At 42.0% G+C, this 15,687-nt stretch overlaps 1 protein-coding gene across 2 annotated transcripts in view; it reads left to right on the top strand.

The window, feature by feature from the left end:
* The first annotated feature begins 3,285 nt into the window (after nucleotides 1-3,285).
* CLEC3B (C-type lectin domain family 3 member B) overlaps nucleotides 3,286-15,687 on the top strand; it is a 25,384-nt gene continuing 12,982 nt past the window's right edge. The window contains exon 1 of one of the 2 annotated variants that reach the window (XM_089687450.1): nucleotides 3,286-3,439. In XM_089687450.1, the coding sequence (XP_089543576.1) occupies nucleotides 3,340-3,439 (100 nt within the window). In that variant the 5' untranslated portion in view covers nucleotides 3,286-3,339. The remainder of the gene's footprint in view (nucleotides 3,440-15,687) is intronic. The other variant, XM_089687443.1, reaches the window with a different exon arrangement.

The following is a 15,687-nucleotide window of genomic DNA, read 5'->3' as shown; positions in this document are numbered from 1 at the left end:
GGATTTATAAACCCTTTGGTAAGTAAAGAATTCCTATGTATGTCAACTGTGTATTGACTGTTTGCCTGAAGTTTTGAAAAAAAAGATTGTCAGTTAAAGCTTACTAAGGATGTATGTCATTGGTGCGCTTTAAAAGCAGAGAACTGTCAACCAGTTGATCACTCTGGGGAAGAGGAGCTTAACCTCTTCCTGTCTGGCCCATGTCGATAAATGGCCGGGAGGGAGCGCTGCCGATGCAGGTGAACGTTTCTAAAAGTCCCCCCGCATCCATTGCCTGTGCGCACTCCCTGGGAGCGCGCGACACCACGATTGGTGCCCGCTGTGTCTAGATCGCTGTACGGGGCCTCTCTGTGAGATCCCGATTCATGTGATCGCTAATTGGTCAATCAGCGATCACATGAATAGTAGTAAACAAGATGTCACTTCCTGACATCATTGCTTACTACTTGTGAAATCTGTGAATGATCACAGAGATCACACGGTACAAGGCTATTCACAACAGCCTTGTACCATGACAAGCTGTGACCAATCACAGCTCGCACAGTATTTCTCAATGACTGCAGGAATGCAGCCAGAGAGAAGGATAAATGATTGCTTTTACAGCCTTTATGGATATAAAAGCAATCAGTGTAAAAGTGTAAAAAAAGAAAAAAAAATCTTCATCACCCCCCACAAGTAGTACAGTGTCACTATGGTGACACTGTACTGCAGGGGGACAGTATGTTTAAAAAAAACAAAACAAAACATAAATAATAATATAAAAAAGTAAAATAAAAATGTTAAAAAAAATTTAGAAAAATTATAATTTTTGGTTATAAACTAATTTGGGTTATTTTTTTTACTTAATAGATAGATGAATACATTTTGGCCAAGATTTATGAAGAAAGATTATTTGCAAAATTTTATAAGAAAAACACCTTTTTTTTCAAAATTTTTGGACTTTTTCATTTATATTGAAAATTAAAATCCCAGTGGTGAATAAATACCACCAAAATAAAGTTTTATCTGTCTCAAAATAATGCTAAAGAATTCATATGGGTACAGTGCTGCATGACCACGCAATTGTCATTCAAAGTGTGATAGCACTGAAAGCTGAAAATTGGCCTGGACTGGAAGGGGGTAAAAGTGTCCGGACTGGAAGTGGTTAATAGAAGATATGATTACATTGTAAAAATATATCAAAGGTGACTTCAGTAACTGTGATAAGCTGCTTACTCTAAGGTCCATGAAGAGGACACAAAGCCACAATTTGAGGTTATAAGAAAGGAGGTTTAACCATAGATTATAGGAAGGGTTCTTTACTGTTATAGAAGTAAAAATGTAAAACTCCTTCCTCCAGGAAGTGATACTTGCTGAGAGTGTTGACAGCTTCTAAAAACTTTGAGATGCCTTCCTCAGAAAGCAGAATATACACCTTACCAACCGATCAGCGACTGCTGCCCCTCTATGCCAATCCTTCCACTGGCTTCCACTAACCCAACGTATAAAATTCAAAATACTAACCACAGCTTACAAAGCCATCCACAACACTGCCCCTAGCTACATCACCAACCTCATCCACACATACCACCCAAATCGCCCACTCCGCTCCTCCCATGCTATCCTCTTCTCTAGCTCCCTCATCACCTCCTCCCACGCTCGCCTCCAGGACTTCTCGAGAGCCTCTCCCATCCTCTGGAATTCCCTACCACAGCATGTCCAGTCAGCCCCCACCCTGTCTGCCTTTAGGCGATCTTTGAAAACTCGCTTCTTCAGGGAAGCCTACCCCACCTCCACCTAAGAACTGTACTTGAATCACCTCCACCAGATCATCCCCCACAGCTATCACCTTTTGTATCACCTCCCCCTTCCTTTAGATTGTAAGCTCCACGAGCAGGGCCCTCCTATTCCTTCTGTACTGAAATGTATTGTAATTGTACTGTCTCCCTTTATATTGTAAAGCGCTGCGCAAACTGTTGGCGCTATATAAATCCTGTATAATAATAATAATATGCAAGGCAATGGGAATTGTTAGAGAATACAAATCACACACACATACGTTGAACTGGATGGACCTATGTCTTTTTTTCAACCTTATAAACTATGTAACTATGTGCTGTACTCCTTGTCATGGTTCAAAACACATTCTAAAACTATCATGGTAGGAAGCATTATCAATAGGAGACTGCAGATTGGGATTTCATTCTGCGGTAAGAAACAAGTCACACAGGGCAGTACTGAATTGCTCTAGTGCCTGATTAAGGCTACGTTCACACTAGCGTTGTGTGCAGGCGGCAGAGAGGCGTTTGGGAAGCGTTTTACCGCTTCCCAAACGCCTCTGCCAATTCTGCACATTACAGCACATGGTGCTGTTCTAACGGGAGCGTTTGCGTCGTGTCGCGGCAAAACGGACGCCTCTGGTCGAGTCAGGAGGCTTTGAAGCCTCCTATTGTCGTCTATGGTGCCGCTCCGCAAACGCCCGGCCGGCGTTTGCGGTGCGGTTGCGACGCGGTTGCGGGGCGTTTGCGGAGCGGTAACACCACTAAACTGTATTATAGGCGTTTGTGGGGCGTTATTAACGCTCGGTAAACGCCTAGCAACCGCCACTAAACCGCGCATGCGGCGTTTGCGGAGCGTTTGCCGAGTGTTAAAAAACGCTCCGCAAACGCCGGACCAACGCTTGCCAAACGCTATAGGGGCGTTTGGCAAGCGTTGGTAAAACAGCCAAGCGTGAACGAGCCCTTAGGGTTTGTTCATGCCGAAACGTGTTTTAAGAAACCTGTGTTCCATGCTCATTTCTTAATGTGGCAATTCAGTTTGACTTGTCAGCTCACTTGAGCAAAATGTGGTATTGCTGTGCAGAAAAGGCAGTAAATATACTTTTATTGTATACCAGGGCTCTTGTGTACCCAGGATTTACACCTAGTAATTTTGGACACTCATTGTCTATTGCAATGTTACGCTAAATTATGTAACCATCTGTCACAGCTCGTTTCACAGATTCCTTAAAATATCTTCATTTTAAAATAACTGGAACACTTTTGCTCGTCAGTAATGTAAAATAGATTTACGTTTTTTTTTTTATTATTTTGCTCATAGTACTTAATTAGATTTCATATTGTTTTAGGATGCATACCCAATCAGAGTTTATAATTTTCTGTACCCTTAAGTACCATTAAAACTTGCATTTTCCAGATCTTTATTAGCAGACATAATTGTATTATAATGCCTATTGCTAGGCTCTGCAGAGGTTTAGGAATGCTTTGCTCATGATGTGGAAGGAGTTCCTGAGCAGATGTTTTTATTATAGGCGTATTTAATAAAGTGCAGGAACACAGTGTACTTCAAACGGTGCTTGGGATGGCCATGGAGTACAAGCAAGTCTGCCTGGTGCTGTGCCTCTTCTGCTTTGTCCAAATCACCTTTCAACAGAAGAAGCAGAGGCATACAACTAAGCAAGGTAAGGCTTTTTTGTAAATAAGCTCTCTATTCTTGTCCTTTTTCAAGAGCACAAAAATGGCGTTTATATACAATTGGTAAGAAAAAAATATTAATTTGATTATTGCACTCCATTTTAATGTACTTCTGATGTATATTAGTGATAGGTTTTCAAATTGTTCTCAAAAGGTAAATATATTTAACATAGTAAATACTATAAAAGGGCTATAATTGTGTTACAGTATACTAAAAAAAATAATTAAATAATTCCCCCTTCTTTTAGATTGTAAGCTCCTCAAGCAGGGCCCTCCTATTCCTTCCGTACTGAACTGTATTGTAATTGTGCTGTCTCTGTTTATATTGTAAAGCTCTGCACAGACTGTTGGCGCTATAGAAATCCTCTATAATAATAATAATTATATAAATATATACATCTAGAGAGAGGGAGAGAGAGAATATATATATATATAAATTAATATTTGGTGTGACCGCCCTTTGTCATCAAAACAGCATCAGTTCTTCTAGGTACACTTGCACACAGTTTTTGAAGAAACTCGGCAGGTAGGTTGTTCCAAACATCTTGGAGAATTAACCATGGATCTTCTATGTATGTGGGCTGCTTTCAATTCTTCTGTCTTTTCATGTAATCCTAGACATACTCAATGGTGTTGAGATCAGTGCTCTGTGGGGTCCAAACCATCACTTCCTTGGTCCTCTTTTCACTGAAGATGGTTCCTAACAACATTGGTTGCATATATGGGGTCATTGTCCTGCTTTTGGGGTCGATCACATACCTCCCTGGTGGTATGCCATGATGGATAAGTATCTGCCTGTATTTTTCAGCATTGAGAACACCATTGATCCTGACCAAATCTTCAATAGCATTTGCAGAAATGCAGCCCCAAACGTGCAAGGATCCTCCTCCATGCTTCACTGTTGCCTGCAGACACTCATTAATGTACCGCTCTTCAGCCTTTCACAAACAAACTACCTCCTGCTACAGCCAAATATTACAAATTTTGACTCATCAATCCAGAGCCCCTGCCATTTTTCTGCACCCCAGTTCTTATATTTCATGCATAGTTGAGTTGCTTAGCCTTGTTTCCATGTCCTGTGCACAAAAACATAGGAACTAGGGTGAAGAAAAATGGCAGCAGGTGCTCTGGACTAATGAGATAAAATTTTAAAATATTTGGCAGTAGCAGGAGGCAGTTTCTGAAGGTTTGGAGAGTGGTACAATAATGAGTGTCTGCAGACAACCGTGAAGCTTGCAAGTTTGGGGTTGCATTTTTGCAAATGGAGTTAGAGATTTTTTCAGAATCAATGGTGTCCTCATTGCTAAAAGATACAAGCAGATACTTATCCATTATGCCATACCACCAGGAAGGCGTGTGATTGGCCCCAAATTTATTCTGCAGCAGGACAATGACCCCTTACATGCAGCCAATGTCATTAAGAACTATCTTCAGCGTAAAGAAGAACAAGGAGTCCTGGAAGTGATGGACTGGCCCCGCAGAGCCCTGATCTCAATATCATTGGGTCTGTCCGGGATAGCATTAAAAGACAGAAGGATTTGAGACAGCCTACATCCACAGAAGATCTGCGTTTAGTTCTGCAGGATGAGTGAACAACCTATTTGCCGAGTTGATTCAAAAAAGTGTATCAAGAAGAATTGATGCTATTTTGAAGGCAACTAGTGATCACACCAAATATTGATTTAATTTGGATTTCCCTACTGTTCATATACTTTTACTTCTGTTTCTGAAAACATTCTTAATTTACACCATTTTTTCACAACTGCCCAAAACGTTTGCAAAGTACAGTGTGTGTGTGTGTATATATATATGTATGTACAATATATATATAAAAACCCTAACTATATGTAGAGAAATATCAGCAGCTTCTATTGCTAGCTCCTCATCCTGGTCTTACTACCTAATGTATCATTGGTCAAAAACAAGAATGTAGCCAGGCAGCAAGTATGAAAAGTTTGTATACCTACCCTGCATGCAAGTTCCAGGTCAGTCAATTGCTATGAAGTAAAGCAGGGAAGATAGTAACAGCTCTGCAGCTTACTCCCTTGTGTATGAACAAGTCAGCAGTGTCCCCTCCAATATTTCTGTCATCTCAACTTCCCATTCGTGCTATTAACTGCATTTTATTAAACATTCCAATGACCGGTGTTTATCACTGAGTGCTGCAAGTTGTAATATTTGGCAATTAAAATTATTCCTTCTCTTTCCAGCCAAAAGAAATTCTGACTATAGCAAGCTGCTGATCTCTATGGCAGTTTAGGCGGTCCTAGCCATTCAGTTCTTTTGCATTAAAGAAGCGAATTCTAGGGCTTATAAAGCTCTTTTTAAATGTGGTTTCAGTAATTGTCCTCTCAATATTCAGCAGGGTGTTGTAATAGTAGAGCCAAGGGAGGGCTCACTGATGCTGAAGATGTTTGATTCTAGTTCAGCATTAATTTGGATAGACAGCAAAGGCTGTTCGAAACAGGCTGAAAATTATCTTGAAAGATAAATACCATAATTATGAAAATAAGTGTGCTTGAGTGAAAACCCACTAATCAGAGTTTCACTGTCTCAATAACCACCCATCTGCCAATGCAAGCATTTATCTTTGATCAGAAAAACTGTGGAGTTGAAGGGGTGGTGTAGTATCTGTCTCTTGGCTTGATTTTATTTGATGATGTGTTATGTTTTGCTATTTATGTTCTTTCACTGACTAAACAATATGACTTTGTTAGCATCATTGTATCTGCTGCCTGTACACTAACTGTATGTCAATATCCAGATTCTAATACCTATATTCTAACTACTAATGAGCATGTGGATTAAATTTAAACTCAAAACATGACTTTTAGATATGACCTTAATAAATTGTCCAGTGCATGAAAGATCAAACATTTTATCTAAAGGTTATATATGACCTCTTTGAGCTTCATTACATATTTCAGATTGCCAGTGGTTGGGATAAACAGATCCTAACTGTTAATATGTGCCTGCTATATATATTGTAACATAGGCCATTTATATAAGCTGTCTATATAAAATATATTTTTTTATGTATAATGTTTATATGTTCATTTATTGGAAATGTGAGCGGAGGTATGTGTTTTGGATTATCTGCTTTCACTTTTATGTCTCATAATGGGATCCATATAGACGGACATAAATTTTACTGACATTCTTGGAACACCTTGGTGCTTACCAGACATCTCACTATAATGGAATGTAAAGAAACAAAAACAAAAAGATGAAAAGGTCCCCCTAATGATGTGTTATATTCACTTATTGTACTGGATTTATAAGAAACGTTGCATAACCAGCTATCAATGCTTCAGATATTTTGCATTATTTTTTTTTTTTTTCAAATATTTGCATATATTTTATTCATATAGTTTATATTTTTTTCTTTTCTTTTTTTTTACAGGAACCATAGCAAATAGTGATTTTTCTTATTTTTAGTCAATTTATACATTTATTTTTATACCCCGCCTTCCCCAGTTAAGTTAGCAATTTCAATTTGAAATGGGTCGCTCTCATTGCAGTCTAGGACTCTGAAATCTTAATTAGTCAGCAAATCAGATTACATAACGTCATTTTTAAATCTTTTTCAGTTCTGGTCATGCATCCACTCATCCTATTTTTAAGACTCAGCACCTCTTGACAAACTGGGAATTATTTATTGGCACTTGTGATTCCAAGTACCAATGAACAGTTCCCAGACTGTCAGGTTGTTGTTTAACCACTTCAGGTCTCGTACCTGCATACCTCCTATGGAACAGAGCAATTTTGTTTTTACGTTTCTGCTATAAATGTCACCATATGACTACACTCCCAGTTGCATCATAGTAACCATAAACAAAAATTAGAACAGAGTAGCGGGACTTCGATTATTTTAAAAGCCAATCATTTTTCTTACAAACAATCGAAAAAAAGATCATAGAAGTTCATAAAATTTGGAAAAGGCAAACTTGCTAAAATGTAAAATGCACATAGGTATAAACAGGGGCGGACTGACCATTTGGAAACTCGGGCACTGCCCGAGGGCCCGGGGTCAGTAGGGGGCTCCATGAGATGTCCCTGGTACCTTTTTCATAGGCTTTTTTGATTTTGGGCAAGGACACAGGGGCCCCATGATCCCCTATTGCCCGGGGGCCCCATGAGTTGTCAGTCCGCCCCTGGGTATAACAATAGACAACTACAATACGTTGAATGGTCTACATACTTCAGGAAATCTCTGCTTTCACAGGACTTTATATATCTTATACAGCTCCTAACCCAGGGGTGAACAAAAAACGCCTGTGGGGGAACCTCTACAGAGTGCCCAAAGACTGGAGTGAACCAAAACCAAAAGGTTGAAGGCTTGCGAAAAGGTTGTCCCTTAAAGGTTGTCACTGAAGCAGGTCGCATGCGGTATTTAGGTGATCTGACACGTCTTTCCCAAATATCGCATGCGATGCTGAAAATGTCAATTCACTATCACCATTATGCGGTATTTCCCTCAAAAAGGAAAACCACTTGGTAAATACTGCATAAAATGGTGTTTCAGTAAATAAATGCATGAGTTAAATAAGTAGTGGTCCAGGCATGCAGTATTTAAGGAATGTAAAAATATAATAATCAATTCTGAGTAGTCTCTACCGTTTTCAATTCTTACAAAAGTAATACATAGAAACCTAAATATGGAAAACACAGAATCATAGGAGTTGATTTACTGAAAGTAGAACTATAGCCAACACTTTCCTTTTAGTTTTGGATAAAGTGGAGATGGATTAGAACACCTGTTTATTGCTGTGTGAGTCCCCATTAGGGAGATTCCCCCTCTCTATTTGTCCCTATTACCATTATCATTGAAAGTGAAAGTAAAAGAAAATCCCAAATTTTGTGTTTCTCCCTAGAATAGTAATGGAGGGGAAATTTTCCAATGGGTTCTGGTGACCTGGGTGGCCACAAGGGATTCCTTTAATTTGTTGGGATTTCCTCTCACTTCCTGTTTTGGCTATGGGACAGGAAGTGAAAGTATGTCTCCTCAATAGGACACAAACGGCAAAAAACTGACAGGGCTTATAGCTCTCCCCTACCCTATCCAAAATTAAAACAATTATTTTTGCCTTTAATTCTACTCTGCTTTGCCCTGGTGACATCCCTGTGCCCTGACCTGGTGAACCCTCTGTACCCTGCCCTGGTGACCCCCCCCTGTTCCCTGACCTGGTGAACCCCATGTGCCCTGTCCTGGTGAACCCCCTGTGCCCTGACCTGTTGATTCCCCTGTGCTCTGACCTGGTGGCACCCCTATTCTCTGCCCTGGTGACACCCCTGTGTTCTGACCTGCTGACTCCCCTGTGCCCTGACCTGGTGACTCCCCTGATCCCTGACTGGCGACTCCCCTGAGCCCTGACCTGGAGACACCCCTGCGCACTGACCTGGTCACTCCCCTGTGCCCTGACCTGGTGACTCCTCTGTGCCCTGACCTGGTGAACCCCCTATACTCTGCCCTGGTGACACCACTGTGCCTTGACCTGCGTGAACCCCCTGTGCTCTGCCCTGGTGACGCCCTGTGCCCTGACCTGGTGACACCCCTGTGCCCTGACCTGGTGACTCCCCTGTGCTCTAACCTGGTGACTCCCCCTGTGTTCTGACCTGGAAACCCCCCTGTGCTCTGCCCTTTTGACACCCCTGTGCCCTGACCTGGTGCCACCCCTGTGCCCTGACCTGGTGAACCCCCTACGTTCTGACCCAGTACCTCCCTCCCCTGTGCTCTGCCCTGGTGACTCCCCTGTGCTCTGCCCTGGTGAGCCCCTGTGCCCTGACCTAGTGACCACATGTGCCTTGACCTGGTATTCCCCCTGTGCCCTGCCCTGTTGACCCCCCTGTGCTCTGCACTAGTGACACCCCTGTGCCCTGACCTGGTGAAACTCCTGTGCTCTAACCTGGTGACTCCCCGTGTTCTGACCTGGAAACCCCCCTGTGCTCTGCCCTTTTGATACCCCTGTGCCCTGACCTGGTGACTCCCTGGGCCCTGGCCTAGTGACACCCCTATGCCCTGACCTGGTGAACCCCCTACGTTCTGACCCAGTACCTCCCTCCCCTGTGCTCTGCCCTGGTGACTCCCCTGTGCTCTGCCCTGGTGACTCCCCTGTGCTCTGCCCTGGTGACTCCCCTGTGCCCTGACCCGGTGACCCCCTGTGCCCTGACCCGGTGACCCCCTGTGCCCTGACCTAGTGAGCACATGTGCCTTGACCTGGTATTCCCCCTGTGCCCTGCCCTGTTGACCCCCCTGTGCTCTGCACTAGTGACACCCCTGTGCCCTGACCTGGTGACCCCCTGTGCTTTGTCTTGATGACACCCCTGTGCCCTTATCTGGTGGACCCCCTCTGTTCTGACCCTGTGAACCCCCTGTGCTCTACCCTGGTGACATCCCTGTGTGCTCTGTCCTGGTGACACCCCTGTACCTTGACCTGGTGACTCCCCTGGGCCCTGACCTGATGAGCAACCTGTATAAAAATAAATTTTTTTAAAAATTGTCCATTTTGGTTTTAGTTTTTGGCCAAATGCATCCTGAATTTTCGGATTCAGTCCAAGAATTTTAATTTTGGTGCAAGACTAGTGTACAACCTTTTAACCTTCCTGGGCCACATTGGAAGAAGAGGAATTGTCTTGGGCTGCACATAAAATACTAACAATAAAGCTGGGTACACACAATCTGAATATCGTCAGGTTCAGCAGAAATCGGCCGACATTAGGTCAGTGTGTACAGTTCCCTTTTCGACAGAAGCTGGTCTCACAAGCGGCTTCTGTCGAACGGGCATACTGGAATACCAGCATCCAAACAGCAGCCGATCAGTGCTGGCAGCCAATGGCCAGTTCCCCTGTCAAAACACAATAGCACAGCAGCAGACTATGCCACACTAACATCCTTGTATTAGTACAGTGATCTGTCAGTAAAGATAAGTAGTGTATTATTTTATTCTATAATCTGTCCCATTTACAATGACTCTAAAATGACGCCACTGTTACAAAGCAAGTTAATATGTATGAAATGCAGCTTATTAATATTCTGTATTCTCTATTTGAGGCAGCAGGTGGAGTTTTAGATTTCTTTTTAACATTTACAGGCTCACAATGAAAGAAACCTGTTGTTTACAAAACTCAGTGAGTCAGTGCAGTGACGTATTCCAGTGAAACCTATTTTATGAAATGGCTCATTTCAATGCATCAAATAAATTGTGCCTCAAAAGCAAGGTTCAACTACTGTGCTGTTTATTTTGCTAACCAATAATGCTGTGGGATTTTTTGCTGTGTAATAAATGTTTCCGTAAAAAAAGATAGCACATGCAGTAGAGAGTAAAACAACAAAAAAAAAAACTGCTGGAGGCAATGAGGGACCAAATTTGCATACAAACTCTTGGCACTCAACGATATTAAACCTTTCAACTCTTTACACTAACTTTGGCAGATTCTGGATACTGAGATTTTTTCTTACACCCAAATTCGCCATCATATTCATTCTCTTCTCAAACATCAATTGGATTGACCTAAATGGCTGACCCCATTCGGAAATAGGTGTCGTGAAGATCAATTATTGAAAGAACTTTTGTCTGACTTTTATAGCTCCCTCACAGACAGCCTGGGGCCTTGGTCCCTTTTTACGTTATGAAGTGGGAAGCAGACCTAGGCAAGTCCTTGGATGACCCCTGCTGGAACTAAATCTGGCTTGATTCTTCCAGGTCCTTTTAGGACATTTTTGCCCAGCAGAAAGCCATGAGAGACATGAGAAGCTAACTTCTATCCTCACAGATATCCACACTAATTTCCTGAAGATTTGGAACCTGTGGATTGCTTAGAAGGATCAGTTGCTTCTGCATCGGCTCTCAGGACCTATACAAGACAACATTTCTTAGTGATATGCCTGACCCAAATTCACGTCTAGTGAGTTGCTTTTGTTTACCTTGCCTATTAAACTAACTTTTAATGCTGCACTTAGTCTGGTGCCCCTTTCTTTTTTTTCCATTGTAGACTATAGGCTGCTGCTCTGCTTTTTCCCCTCCCTTTTTCTGACATCCTAATTTCTTTGTGAATGTTTCTGCTCTCTCTGTTTCTCAATTTCAACTCTTAACTCAGGTGGAAGTCTATTGAATTATATGCTTTTCTACTGGGAAGCCTTTTATACTATGCCAAGGCTGGATTTGTGCACTTATATGTACTGATTTTAGATGGATCTGCTACTGTGTATCAGCCACTGTTATGTTTTCCTTTTTTCCCAGTACAATTGTATATATGCAAACAGATTTGTACACATTGTATTAAACTTTAAAACCCAATAAAACTTTTTGTAGAGATAAACAAAAATAACTAAAATAAAACTGTACATGTAAAGACACAGTCAGCTTTTCATCAGATTTGGAGATGCAGGTGAAACTCAAAAAATTAGAATATCGTGCAAAAGTTAATTAATTTTAGTAATGCAACTTAAAAGGTGAAACTAATATATGAGATAGATTCATTACATGCAAAGCAAGATAGTTCAAGCCGTGATTTGTCATAATTGTGATGATTATGGCTTACAGCTCATGAAAACCCCAAATCCACAATCTCAGAAAATTTGAATATTGTGAAAAGGTGCAATATTCTAGGCTCAAAGTGTTCAACTCTAATCAGCTAATTAAGCCATAACACCTGCAAAGGGTTCCTGAGCCTTTAAATGGTCTCTCAGTCTGGTTCAGTAGGAATCACAATCACAGGAAAGACTGCTGACCTGACAGTTGTGCAGAAAACCATCATTGACACCCTCCATAAGGAGGGAAAGCCTCAAAAGGTAATTGCAAAAGAATTTGGATGTTCCCAAAGTGCTGTATCAAAGCACACTAATAGAAAGTTATGTGTAATGGAAAAGTGTGGAAGAAAAAGGTGCACAAGCAGCAGGGATGACCGCAGCCTGGAGAGGATTGTCAGGAAAAGGCCATTCAAAAGTGTTGGGGACTTTCACAAGGAGTGGACTGAGGCTGGAGTCAGTGCATCAAGAGCCACTACACACAGACGGATCCTGGACATGGGCTTCAAATGTCGTATTCCTCCTCTCAAGCCGCTCCTGAACAACAAACAACGTCAGAAGCGTCTTACCTGGGCTAAAGAAAAACAGACTTGGTCTGTTGCTCAGTGGTCCAAAGTCCTCTTTTCTGATCAGAGCAACTTTTGCATCTCATTTGGAAACCAAGGACTCAGAGTATGGAGGAAGCACACTGCAAGATGCTTGAAGTCCAGTGTGAAGTTTCCACAGTCTGTGTTGATTTGGGGAGCCATGTCATCTGCTGGTGTTGGTCCACTGTGCTTCATTAAGTCCAGGGTCAATGCTGCCGTCTACCAGGAGATTTTGGAGCACTTCATGCTTCCTTCCACAGACAAGCTATATGGGGATGCTGACTTCATTTTCCAGTAGGGATTGGCACCTGCCCACACTGACAAAAGCACCAAAACCTGGTTCAATGATCGTGGGATTACTGTGCTTGATTGGCCAGCAAGCTCGACTGACCTAAACGCCATAGAGAATCTATGGGGTATTTCCAAGAGAAAGATGAGACCGAACAATGCAGAAGAGCTGAAGGCTCCTATTGAAGCATCCTGGTCTTCCATAACACCTCAGCAGTGCCACAGGCTGATAGCTTCCATGCCACGCCGCATTGAGGCAGTAATTGCTGCAAAAGGGACCCAAACCAAGTACTGAGTACATATGCACACTTATACTTTTCAGAGGTCTGATATTGTTCTATGTACAATCCTCGTTTTATTGACTACATGTAATATTCTAATTTTCTGAGATTGTGGATTTGGGGTTTTCATGAGCTGTAAGCCATAATCATCACAATTATGACAAATCACGGCTTGAACTATCTTGCTTTGCATGTAATGAGTCTATCTCATATATTAGTTTCACCTTTTAAGTTGCATTACTGAAATAAATGAACTTTTGCACAATATTCAAATTTTTCGAGTTTCTGGCATGATGGGTCTGATGGGCATGATGGTATTAATGTGTTTTATGATATCCCCGTTCCTAATGGTAAACGTTTTATGTATAATGTGGTACAAATATGTCAAATTCACTAGGCCATCAAAGCAATATCCAAGCATGCAGCCTGTACATAGTACCGCTACTCATTCACAACCGTTTTTGACAATTCCTTTATTCAAAACCCCTGGCAATAAAACAAGTTGACCCAATGCCAATCGCGATGAATGCAGGCCTGCAACCTGAAAAAAAAAAAAAAAAAAAAGAGGTCCGCACCCGCCGAATGACATACTCTGATGTGGTAATGTACCAGTTTGTAAGTGGATCCCGTTTCTTTTCAGTTTTTATCGCTGTAAAATTCAATGCAATATGGCAACCTGGAGACCTTCTGTACACAGTTAATGTATGGAATGCCCAAGAGTTGGTATTTCCTGCTTGTGTGAGTGGCTCACTGATTTTCCCAGAAGTCTGCAAGATATGTTAGATTTTAGACAAATTCTGCAACAAAAATGTCAGGTTTGGAGAGATGCTCCTGAAGGGTTAATCACTAAAGGAATGCAGACCCCACCACTCTCATTAGAACCCTGCAAGCGCATCAGCTAATCAAAAATAAAAAAGTCACTCCCATTCAGACTCTGTCCTGCACAAGACATGCCTTCAGAGCAGAAACAGGTAAGACTCTGCAACAAGGTTCGTTAAAATCCTTGCAATGTACATTGATCACCCAGAGGGGATTTTTTTTCTTAACAAAATTGGAATTATTCTTTAAGCAAGCCCAAGACCCTGGGCCTCTCCAATACAAGACTGCTCATGTAGAAGTCCTTGAGACATTTGGGTTGATTTACTAAAGGCTTACAGACACTTTACATAGCAAAGTAGATGTGTACTTTGCAAATGAGATGTTCCCTATGTTTAGTAAATACAATGAAGCAATTTTCATTTCAGTCAACCTATTGTAGCACCCTCCTAGTGTAGGTGGATGGGCAAATTTAGCATGTGGGTACCTTTGTAATCAAAAGAGCGGTCACTGTTTAGTTTGGCTTGTTCAGTGTCTCACAGGCGGGAGATTCAAATCACTCAGTCTGAATATCTATCAGGTTCCAGCCAATCCTTGGAGGGGAAGTTTCCAGAAGTGGGCCGGAATGTGATAAATAGTTTGAGACACTAGCAGTCAGGGTTTCTTCTCCTCAGAGGTGTGGGTATTGGTGCTGACAGGCAGCCTGTGGACTGAACTATTGCTGAAGTAGGCTTCAGAGGTGCATTGACTCAAGCCTCAAATGGACTGTTGCTTGGGAGGCTGGTGGTACTTGTGCTGTTAGGGGGAGAACCAGTTAAAGCTAGTGGCCTCAGTCGTGTGCTAGCAAAAATCTTTTAAATTTTCTTGCCCATGATTGGCTATTAAAGATAGATACAGGCTTGCCCTGTAGCATTCACCCCCAGAAGTGCTGCTTGATTTTTCTGATCCTCCTAAAACTTCAACTGGCAATGTGGCCTACAACTGCCCCAAATGCTTACTGAACCACCAGTAGTGACTGAATGAGAGACATCCACTCTATCAATGTTTCTTTGTTTGAAAGAACACAAGAAGGCTACAGTGTAATATAATCACAATGCCAGTTGGGTATTGGGCCTAAGTACATAAAGCAAAGCAAACTTCAACAAGAGACTCGAACCACTGTAGGTGTGCATCACCGATATCACTGTCTAATTGTGGACCTTTAGTCTCCGTTCACACTACTGCTACCTGAAAGTCGCGCGACTTGCAGTGCGACTTTGCCAAGCAACTGATTTAAAACAACTCTGAAGCAACTTTCAGGAATGCCTGGGTAATCTTCCTGTAATGTCGGATCCATATCACATCAATATAGATGAGGATCTGACTTGGAGGCGACCTCTGTTAAAGTATATGGACACAAGTCATATAAAAGTTGCCTTGAAGTAGTACAGGAACCATTTCTAAAGTCAGAGTGACTTCGGTAGTACTAATTAAGACAGCTCCCATTGACTAACATGGGATTTTACATGTCAAGCAACTTGGGGTCTCACAAGTCAGATTCCAAGTCACAGCAGTGTGCAATGAGCCTAAAGCTGAGAAAATCCATCTGATTACATAGAATTCCTCGTTTCAGCTTCCTTTCCCAATCAGCAGGTCTAAAAAGCAAGAATAGACTTCTCTTTTGGGATTTATACCTTCCCAAAGACCTAAAAAGTATGGACACTCTACTCACACCCTACCCAGGCCTGGGGAGGCGT

This window comes from Staurois parvus, unplaced genomic scaffold (assembly GCF_062004578.1).
Source record: "Staurois parvus isolate SC_StPar_1 unplaced genomic scaffold, SC_StPar_1.0 ptg000020l, whole genome shotgun sequence".
Classification (NCBI taxonomy): Eukaryota; Metazoa; Chordata; class Amphibia; order Anura; family Ranidae; genus Staurois; species Staurois parvus.
This window is presented reverse-complemented; position numbering and strand designations above follow the sequence as displayed.